General features: G+C 34.9%; 1 protein-coding gene across 1 annotated transcript in view; it reads left to right on the forward strand.

Moving 5' to 3' along the window:
- Positions 1 to 519, forward strand: part of LOC107490840 (uncharacterized) — a 7721-nt gene extending 7202 nt beyond the window's left edge. The window contains exon 3 of the mRNA XM_052261879.1: positions 227 to 519. Coding sequence (XP_052117839.1) covers positions 227 to 270 — 44 coding nt within the window. The 3' untranslated portion in view covers positions 271 to 519. The remainder of the gene's footprint in view (positions 1 to 226) is intronic.
- Positions 520 to 11472: the final 10953 nt, after the last annotated feature.

The following is an 11472-nucleotide window of genomic DNA, read 5'->3' on the forward strand; positions in this document are numbered from 1 at the left end:
TGTGTAATATTTGATTTGATTTGACTTCTGGAATGAGAACTCCCATTTCAGTTCATCCGCTTAACCATTTATCCAATGTTTGTATAATTAATTAATATGAATTCCTCATCTCTAAAAAGAAATATAATTTTCAAGGTAAACTCTGTATTGTCTCGTGTGGGTTATAGATGTAATGTTTGCTCACTGAGTTGCAAAACTCACCCTATTATATTCCCATGTTTTTCAGATACAGGAGTCATTCCAGGTTCCATTCCACCTACCCCTCAGTAGATCTTAGTCATTTTGGTGAGCCCTTCTTCTTTCCAAGGGCTAAATAATTATGTAATGGAACCTTTACTCAAAATCTAGACTATGTCAATGCTCCATATGTCACAGGCAGGATCCTCGTGTGTGTTATGTTATTTTGAATCTTGAACTGTTTAGGTAGTGATTATGATTTGGTTATGTAAGACTTATAGTTTTAACTATATACTCTAGTTATCAACTTGATATATATATATATGATGCGCATTTTGGATATATTTGGTTGTGGATATAATTTGGAGTATGTTGTTGTTGTTGTCTTGGAAATGGAGGTTTATTATTAATACAGGGAGTTAATATTTATGTTGGTAAGGTCCTAGAAACAGAGGAGATTCTGTCCGTTTTTCTGAGAATTTGATCGTTTGGCTTGCTGAGGGACTTGTCCCTTGAGCGCCAGTCATGGCTTGGTTCGGGTCATGACAATATGGCTTAACTGAATTCAGCTAAGTAGGAAGATGGCATGATGTTAAGCAATCATTGTTTCAGATACATCACATTCATTCATGTGACATAGTTGTTTTGAATTTTGGTGCATTTGATTGCATACCATTTATTTGCTTTTTACCAGTTTTATACCTAAGTCGCAAGAACTTTGTTTTTTCCTCTGTTTTGGACATCAACTATTAGTTGCTTTTTACCAATTTTATTTGTTGGATGATGTCATTTTCAACTATTTATTTTTCACTTAAAATTTCTTTTCGAATCAAGCGTTAATAATTATAGAAAAGAAAATCTTAGTATGAATTTTGAAGTGATTATAGGACACACAATCCCCACAGTAGAGCTCTGCAAATGCTCACTTATTGTAGATCTCTTGTTCGAATCCCTCCTATAGTCCTATCCATCTCCAAAACCTACACCATTGAAGCCATAATCATTTACTTCTTCCATGCATTCATCATTGCTTCCCAGCATGCATGCTACTTCAATTCACATGTTGTGGTTCATCACTTGCCCACTATAGACAAGATCTTAATTAAACACGACTCAATGATAATATTGATCATCACCTTATTGCATCCAAAAACCTACAATTCTTTTCTTCAATTCGCAGTTGTTGCATCCAAAACACGCGGTGTTATAGTGAACACATTTGAGGACCTATTAGAACCAAGACGCCTGAAAGCAATTTCCGAAGGTTCATGCATACTCATTTTATGGGGAATTAGACAGCATTTATAAGGCACTGAAACAATCACCTAACTACGATTAAGTGTGTGTGCCATTTCGATCAAAAGAAGGCAACGGAACGACGCGCGTGACTTGCAACAACCATCAAGCAACTTAATGCGCGTCACTGCATTTGTTATAACAGAATCATATTTGCGTAATTGCGTCCCTCTCCTTAATAACGCATTCCAGTCCACTTCGTAACCGTTTTCATTCTTCTTTCCACACACACTCGATATCTCTCTCTCACACAGAGTAGCAGCAACCACTAACAATGGTTCTCGAGATCAGCATTGAACCCAGCATGATCACCGAAGTCGAGACTTACGACTTCACTGACCGCCATTACCCTTACACCGTTTATGCCGACGACCAACGCATCCTCTGCATCAACACCACCTCTCCCCGAACGCTCTCCAAGTGGCTCACCAACCTTCTCAAGTCCACTCCCAAAAACACCCCGGTCATCGTCGGCGTAACCGCCGAGCACCAATTTACCGAGTACACCAAGCACGGCGTCAAGGACCACAGCTACGACTTCATCTCCCTCTGTGTTGGCTCTCACTGCCTCCTCTACCCTCTTCCCGAACAAGGTGACTTGTACAACGCAAAGCAAAACCCTAGGCCCCTTCGCGACTTCTTCGCCAACCCTAGGGTTATCGCGGTGGGAATGGAGATCGAAAAGGTGAAGGCAAAGCTGGAAAAGCACCACGGGATCGAGCTGAAGAAGGCGTTGGACCTTAGGGCGATGGCGGTGGAAGGGCTGAAGGAGGTAGGGGAGAAGGTGGATCTGTGGCGGTACGATCTTGACAAGTTGGCGACGACAGTGTTGGGGAAGCACTTTGACGTGGTGAGGCCGGAAAAGAAGCTGGAATGGTACGATGAAGAAACCTGGTGGTATTTGTACAAAGTGTATACGGATGAGAAGACTATGTTCATCACCATTGATACTTATCTTTGCTACCTCATTGGTTTGGAGCTGCATGGTATGATCCATGGACATGAAGCTGGTAAGAGCCAAGATTCTTGCAAGTCTAAGAAGAAGGTTAACAAGAAGAAGAACTCGTGTGGCGCCTTTGATTTCTGAGATTAGTAATGAGGTAATGCATGCATGGTTTGATTAGAGTAGTATATGATCGAGATTCCTTGCTAATGATAGTAGCTTTTACTCTTTCAATTTGTATCTGGATTTGGATATGGATTTTCATCATTTCATGTGATGTAATGATCTAGGGCTTGAGTGGCGTTAATCATTTTCTTTTCAGTTCTAATGTGCAATGCTTAATGAACAATTCCACTTTAGTTTTTCTTCTAGATAATTAACACCAACATGCAGTTTTAATTTTGGCATAATTAGGAAATTACGATTCCAGGAGCGAACTGTTATATTGGAATATTTGATTTTAGCTATAGTCAAAATTTTCAACAACGGAATCAACATGTGGCTGATCTGTGTTTAAAAAATGTCGTTCTCTTAAATAGCGGAGAATTGCAGCATCTCAGGTACCTGAATCTCAGTTCAAATGATATTTTGATACAATCATATCCCTGAATTCTTTGCTAGCTATAGTTTTGGATTTTGGGAAGTGCATTTGATTGCATACCATTTATTTCACATTCGCTCTTGCATATGCCTAAGCCACAAGAACTCTGTTTTTCCTCTGTTTTAGATGCCTACTTCTTCTGCTTCCTTGCATTCATCATTGCTTCCCAGCTGTGACCGCACCCAACAAACCCACAATTCTTTTTTTCAATTCACAGTTGTTGTATCTAAAACACGCGGTGTTATATATTGAACACATTTGAGCCCTTATTAGAACCAAGAAACCTCAAAGCAAATTCCGAAGGTTCATGCGTATTCATTGGTCCCACACCACCAGTTTTCTACGTGGGACCTTTACTTGCAACAAAAACAAAATCACAAACATACACGTGTTGTGCATCAGGATGAATCGTTGTTTTGGAAGCATGGGTATGTACGTTATCAAAAGAACAGTCACATTCGCTCTTGCATATGCCTAATTCACAAGAACTCTTTTTAGTGCGTTATGTGGTACCTATAATTTTACTATGACTATGGTGGCTATAAGGAAATTGCCAATTAGATGTGAACACTTTGGCTTTTATAAGATGCTTGGATTTTGAGTTACTGTGGATTAAACATGGTAAAAAGGCTAATAATTACAGTAAACATTTTAAACTGGAATTTAAGGGAAACAATTTTTTATGTTAGAAAAATAAATAGAAAATAGATGTTATCACATCATCCATGGATGCTGAAGTATTACATGAGTTAAGGTTATCTGGGTTTGGGGGAAGGCCGATCATTATAGCAAGCATTGGCATTCACATCGCGTTGTCTCTGATCCGCCGCGAGAAGAGGAAAAGTGGAAAACCGATGGTTTGGATGCGCCGTTGAGATTGCAGGAAAATGTCGGAAACTTTTTTCAGCAGTACTCGTCGTCAAAGAAGATAGATGTCAGAGGCAGGCTAGCATTGATCGGCGAAGACAGAGCAATTTGTGACTGGATAAGAGGATTTTATCGATTATGTGTGTTTTACTTACATTTGTGTGCATTTGTGTCGAAAGAATTTGGGCACATGTGCATGGTACGCCAGCAGATAAAGTTTCAAGGTGATGTGCTTAGATGTAGTTGTTCTGTCTGGTATAATTTTCCATCGATATGTTTTGAGAGATCTATGCAAAATATTTGTGTAAAAAAGACGCCTTTTACCGTATTCCATGAGTTGACCCAATATTTGTGTTTAATTTAGTTAATAACTGTAACTATATACTATTTTTTGTAGTGCAAAATTTGTTGGCACAAAATGTATATGGTGAATTGGAACTAGATTATTTGTATGAATTGCTTTCCATAGTAATTGAGCCAAACGTCTTCAAGCAGGCATATATTTGGTTCTCTAATGCGGTAATGGTAATGCCTAGTTGATGCAATTACTTTTCAACATTTTTTCCAATGAAGAAGACACAGATTAGTGAAGATCTGTTGACTCGAGCCCATGAACTATGGGGATTGCTACTTAATTTTTGTCCTTATGCAAATGATACTCACCAAAATTTTGCAAGTCTCTCTGATTTTCTTGTTTCTTTTCTTAAAAAGCAGCCCTCCATGCATGAAATATTTTTTCATGGCATTACAAGTTACACCTCTCTTGCATACAACTGGTGACCTGTGAGCTTTCGGTGATTATATTTCTAATATTTTGTTTAACTGAATTTCTTTGTAAACGTTCCTGAACATTGTCTAGGTTCTTGTGAATCAGAACAAAGCTGTACTTATTCTTAAAAAGAGCAAGTCAAATTGCCATGCAGTATGTGATTCTGAATTAGAATTTGGTGTGCAACCTGCATATTCTAAGAAAGCTGCTACCAGAAACATTAAGTCTTTGGTATCTTGTGCAAGACAGTTGCTTTCTATTTTGTCAGATTTATTTATTACTTCACAGCCTGAGATGTACTTTTCTTTGAAGGTCAGGCAATATATCTTATTTGACTTATTTTCCCACACTTCTGCTTATGTTCTTTTGTCCTATAAAATGCATGACTTATTTGTTCACACAATAATTTATTAACAGTACTCTAGCTGAGCCTCTTAAATTAATTTTGGAGAAATTTTGGTTTGAGCAGTACTCTGGAGCCATTTCGTATCTTACTTTTGTTATCCCTTACATTGGTTTGTGACTTGTCATGATTCCTTCTATTTGTCTCTTGCATCATTATTTGTTTCATGTAACGAGAAAAAAGTACAGTGTTGGGTTATTTGAATTTTAATTTAATCTCTTTTTTATTAGGGAGCCACTGGGTGCCTGGCTTCTATCACTGATTCCTCTGTGACCAAGGAGATGTTTCTCTCTTTTCTTGATAAGTTTATGCTGCGAGTGGCAGTGGAGGTTAGATAGCAAACTCGGCAAAATGGAGAATTATTCTAAGAGGTGAATTTAGTGCTTGATTTATACATGTATTTTGTATCAATGATGATGATATAGTGCCCGTCAATGATTCGTCTTTTATACATATATTTTGTATCAATGATGATGATATACTACTTTTGGTAGGTCTATTGGGTATGAAATTCTTCTACTAATCTGGTCTTTTCTTGCCTTTATTGCTTATCTTCTTTCGATAATTCTCATATCCATAATATTTAATGTGCTGGAATTCAGTTCTAAATTATAACTTTTTGGAAAAGTATATGAAACAAGAGCTGGCTAAAAACTAAACAAAACCACGTTAATTTATATTATTAATTAATTTTAAATTTTTTAAATTTAAAATTTAAAAAATTTAAAATTGATTAACTAAACCTAATTGAAACCTATAAAACCCTTCCTCTTCTCTCTCATGTTAACCTACCCGCTTCTAACAATCACATAAACAGACCTCTCTCATCGTCAGACCCTTTCCGTCTCCCCACCGCGACCCACTTTTCTGATTGCTTCTGCTTCTATTTTGTAGCAGTGAACATAACATTCCGAAACACAACAGGATCAAGCAAGCACCAAGCAGTTGCCCTTGGAAGCGGAGCCGACTTATCAGCCTTCTACATGTGCAGCTTCGAGGTCTACCAAGACACACTCTACGCCCATTCCATGCGTCAATTCTACAGCGACTGCCACATTTATGGCACCGTTGATTTTATTTTCGATAACGCCGCCGTAGTCTTCCAAAATTACAACATCTTGTCCGCCTCCCTATGACCGGCCAATTCAACTCAATTACCGCACAAGGCAGAATCGACCCCAACCAAACTACCGGTATCTCCATACACAACGCAACGATTCGACCCGCTGACGATTTGGCCCCTCGCGTTGGTGGTGTGAAAACGTACTTTGGTAGGCCGTGGATAGGGGTGGCAAGCGGGGAAGCCCGCCCCGCCCTGTTTAATTAGGCGGTCCTAGAATCCTAGTTCGCCCCGTCTAACTGTGGGTTGGCGGGCTAAGCCCGCCAAAGCTCCTTTTTTTTTACTATTAACTACTAAGTAATATATATAATTTCACAACCATATTAATAAATTTATAATTTCTAATGGCATAAAAAATTATATTTTTTATATTCACAAACATTAAAGTCTTTGTAATTATAAATATCTAATAAATATAATTATAAACCAAATTTTCATTCAAAATATAAGTATAAATATTCTCTCCAAAGCAAAATAAACATAATCCAAAACATAATTATAAATATTGTCTCCAAAATAACATAAACATAATTTAAAACACTCAATTTTTATCTTCATACTCTTGTAAGTTAGGTTGGGGGAAGTTAGGTTATAGGAAAAAAATTGCAAAAATACCCCTCACTAAAAAAAACCTTAGCCCGGCGGGGAAGCCCGCCCCGCCCCGCCAAAGCCCGCCAAAACCCGCGGTTTAAGCGGTGCGGGTTAGGCGGGCTTTTGCTATTTGGCGGTCCCGATTTTCCAGCCCAGCCCTGCCTTTTTTGGCGGGTACGCGGGCCGGCCCGGCGGGTTTAGGCCCGTTTGCCACCCCTAGCCGTGGAAGCAATATTCGAGAACGGTTTTATAAAAAAATATAAAAAAAAACATTCATTTAATATGAAAAAATAAAATCTTAATACTTAACAAAAGAAATATTCAGTTATATTTTAGCAAAAATAATTAAATATCTATAAAATTTTAAAAAAAAATATGAAATTCTTAAAGAAATAGATACATTCACATTTGCAATATCAAAAAATTCGAAAAACATATAAAAGAACATCCATTTAGTATGAAAAAGAAACATTCTGATACTTAACAAAAGAAACATCCATATGTATTAACTCGTAAAAATTTTGAATTCACCAAAAGTATTTTGACTAATTTTTTGCTAATACCCTTTTGATTTCCTAGCATTGTTCTAACTTTTTTTATAATATTTATCTTCCTTGATAATGCTTTTTTATTGTTTAGCCTAAATAAAAGGCTATGGAATCTCCGTTTTGTTTAGTTGCAACTCTTATCTACAGCTACTTTGATTCAACCATTATTCCTTATCTTTTGAGTTTAAAGAGCTTATCCAAAATAGTTTAATATCTGAATTTTTTTTCGTTAATTAATTATTTTAATTTTTATTTTATAATTGCAAATCAATGTAGTTATTTTCACATCCGTTGTTTAATTTTGGCACTATATTATTATAATATATATCATTATAAATATTTTTTTAATTATTTTTTATATAATTATGCAGGATGATTTTAAGGATGTTGATGAAGATTAAGCTATTTATTAAAAGATATTTATGTAGGATATAATATTTTAGTTTTTTATAGTTTATTAGTGGTAAACTCTAAGTAGTCTTATGTATATTTTGATATGAATATATTTAATTTAGTGTGAAATGTATGAATATTTAAAATTATATTCATTCCAATACTTTTGATACATTATAAATATATTTTATTGAAAGATTATTTTTATTATTTAAAAAAATCATTTAGTACTATAATATATTTATTTTTATTTTATAATATTTAAATAATTTAATTAAAAAAAACATTACAAGACCATTAAAAAAAAGAGTTTCAGACAAAAAAGATATCATAAAAAGTATTTTCCTCTTTTTTTTAAAAAATTTTTTCCCTCTTGCTTGTAAATTGAATTTTTTTTAAGTCATATATTGTAAATTTAATTATCTATTATCTTCATCTAAAGAAAAAAACAAAAAAACAAAACAATCCAAGACTTTTTTTTTCTCTGATTTTTACTAATTTTTGTCCGTAAGTCTTGTATTTTTCATATTTTTGTTGGCCTGGTACAGAGCCAACATTATGAAGCCCAATTTTCAGTACTCAATTTTTCATTTTGTCTTTACAGTAACATTCCAAAAGTTATCTACTTACCATTTCTCGCCACTAATTACCTTTCATAATCCTTCAATCAAGTGTGACACATCTGTTGGTGAATCAATACTTAGTCACCACTAGATACCATTAACTGTGCCACCAGAAAACTGATGACCACTCTTTTTTCCCCTGTTTTGAACATCTACAACTATTCGGTGTAACAAATGGTCGAACCCGAATGTTTCTTTTAAGCTCTTAATTGGTTTTTTACTAATTTAATAATTTTATTTGTTAGATGATCTCATTTTTAACTATTTATTTTTCACTTAAAATTTCTTTTAGAATCAAGCGTTCGTAATTATAAAAAAGAAAATCTTAGTATGAATTTTGGAGTGATTATAGGACACACAATCCCCACACTAGAGCTAGGGGTGGAAACAGGCCAGGCCAGGCCAGGCTTTGCTCTTAACAGGCCTGGCCTGTTATACAGTTAATTGGCCTGAGCTTGGCCTGCAGCCTGTTACAGACTCTTTATAAAGTACTAGGCCTGGCCTGTTGTTCAACCTGGCCTGGCCTGAAGCCTGTTAAAAGGCCTGATAATTTTTTTTTACAAAAAGAGCCTGGACCTGGCCTATTAACGTATTAAGGCTTTTAAAAGAGCCTGGGCCTGTACCTATTTTATAACAGGCCAGGCCAGGCCAGGCTAAACACAGGCCAGGCTGCAGGCCCCTGGCAGGCCGCCTGGCCTTTTTCCACCCCTAACTAGAGCTATGCAAACGAATACTCACTTATTAAATAGATCTCTCGTTCGAATCCCTGCTATCCATCTCCAAAACCTACACCATTGAAGCCATAATCATTTACTTCTTCTTCCATGCATTCATCATTGCTTCCCAGCATGCATGCTACTTCAATTCACTTGTTGTGGTTCATCACTTGCCCACCATAGACAAGATCTTAAACACAACTCAATGATAATATCCATCACCTTATTGCATCCAAAAACCTACAATTCTTTTCTTCAATTCGCAGTTGTTGCATCCAAAACATGCGGTGTTATAGTGAACACATATGAGGACTTATTAGAACCAAGACGCCTCAAAGCAATTTCCGAAGGTTCATGCATACTCATTTTATGGGAAATTACCATTTATAAGGCACTGAAATAATCACCTAGGCTACGTTTGTTTATAGAGACAGGACACTCAGACAAAGACACAGAAACACATTTATAAAAACGGCGCATTGAAACACAGAAACACAGAATTGTGTTTGACAGAGGAAACATGGACAGAGACTATGGGTGTTTATGACCCGGCCCGGTCCGAAGACCCAGTCCGGCTCCAAACTTTTTAGGGATTAATTTGGTGTAATTTCACTGGGTTTAAGGTCGGATAAGGGTCTCAAAAATTGACTCGGTCATTATTTTGGGTCGGGTCCAGGACATAGCTCGGATCACCCGAACTCGGCCCGGTCATCATACACAATTAATATTTTGTGTTATTAGCGATGGATGATGGCTATTCTTATGTGGAATTAAGTATTGTAAACCTTAATATTTTGTGTTATTAGTCATTATAAGACTATAAGTTAATGTTTTATGTTTAAAATGCATAAGACTTTAGACTAATGCATAATATTGTGTTATTTGTATTGATTTAAATATTTGGTGTTATTAGACAATATTAGTATTAATTGTGGTTATGCTTTAATTTTAGGGAAGGGTTTGTTCTTATTATATTTTTCTAAGTGAATTTTACCTTGTCAAATAATGGTTGGAGTCTTCGAAATTTGGATATTTTCACATGCTAACTTATAAGAAGGTAATGTTAACGGCCCAGTTTTCACCCAATATAATCGTGGCCCAAAAGTGTGTAGGTTTCATCAGATCTAGGGGCTGGGTTCGGGTCTAACAAATAGGCCCAATATATATTTCGGGTTGGGTCTGGGTCACATCAAACCCGATTTCACCTGGTCCATGAACACCCCTAACAGAGACAATGTGTCCAAAGACATTGAATAGTTAGTGTATTTTGTGTCCATCCTGACAGGAATGACACAGAAATACTAACAATAGGTACAACTTATTTTTCATTTTTTCTTTCATTATTCTTATTAATTTTTCATAATTATATTTTTCATCTCAAATTTTTTAAATGAAAAAAAAGAGAATAAATTGAATTTTTATAATTTGTTTTAGTTTATCACCAAACAAAATACAAGAACACAATTTTATTTCTCTGTCCTTCAACCTGTCTTAGTTTCAGTGTCTTGTTCTATCATGTTCTCAGCAACAAACGCGGCCCTAATTAACTACGATTAAGTATGTGTGCCGCTAATAATTATTTTGAAATAGCACTTGATACTATATATAGTCACACATTGGATAAATAACAATACAAAGTTGTAGAGAAATCATGTTGTACCAAGTATAATTTTTTATGAAATATAAAAAAAAAGAGTCAATTTTTTTTATTTGATTTTGATAAATCCAAGTATAAATTATAGAAAAGAAAATCTTAGTATAAATTATTTGATTTATAATATAAAATACATAAGAATAGAATAATATTTTAATAAATAAAATTAATTAATGTCAAATAATGAAATAAATATGACAATGTTTTTAGAAAATACATTAATAATGGTATTAAATTTATTATTAATTAAGAGATAATGCTAATTAATATTATTAGATGAGGAAGGATAATAAAAAAATAAATTTAAAATTCTATAAAAATTATAATTTGGTATAAGAATTTATGTGACAATCAAATAAGTAGAAGAGATGCTACTTTTTAGTGGCAAAAAATATAAGTATTAACTTTTATACAGATATAAACAAAATAGAAGAGAGTTCAAATATTTTTAAGTCAAATTAGATATAGAATTCATCCATAATTTTCATCTTATTTTTTTACTTGTGGAGCTAATAGAAGTAATAGGAAATGGTAAAATTATTCAAATAATAATGACACTTTCTTTACAAGGATATTGGCTATCAACAATCATATCGTGGAAAATGGTGTCATTGAATTCAAAGTGGGGGGTGAAACACGGTAGAAAGATAATTTGATGACTTTGAATCGTGCATGTAAAACGCCATGAATACTAGTAGATGAAAAGTTTGACTTAAAGATGAGTGCCAACAATATGATGCTTGTACTTTTCATTTAGTGGGACATGATAGT

Source organism: Arachis duranensis, chromosome 5, assembly GCF_000817695.3.
Source record: "Arachis duranensis cultivar V14167 chromosome 5, aradu.V14167.gnm2.J7QH, whole genome shotgun sequence".
NCBI lineage: Eukaryota > Viridiplantae > Streptophyta > Magnoliopsida > Fabales > Fabaceae > Arachis > Arachis duranensis.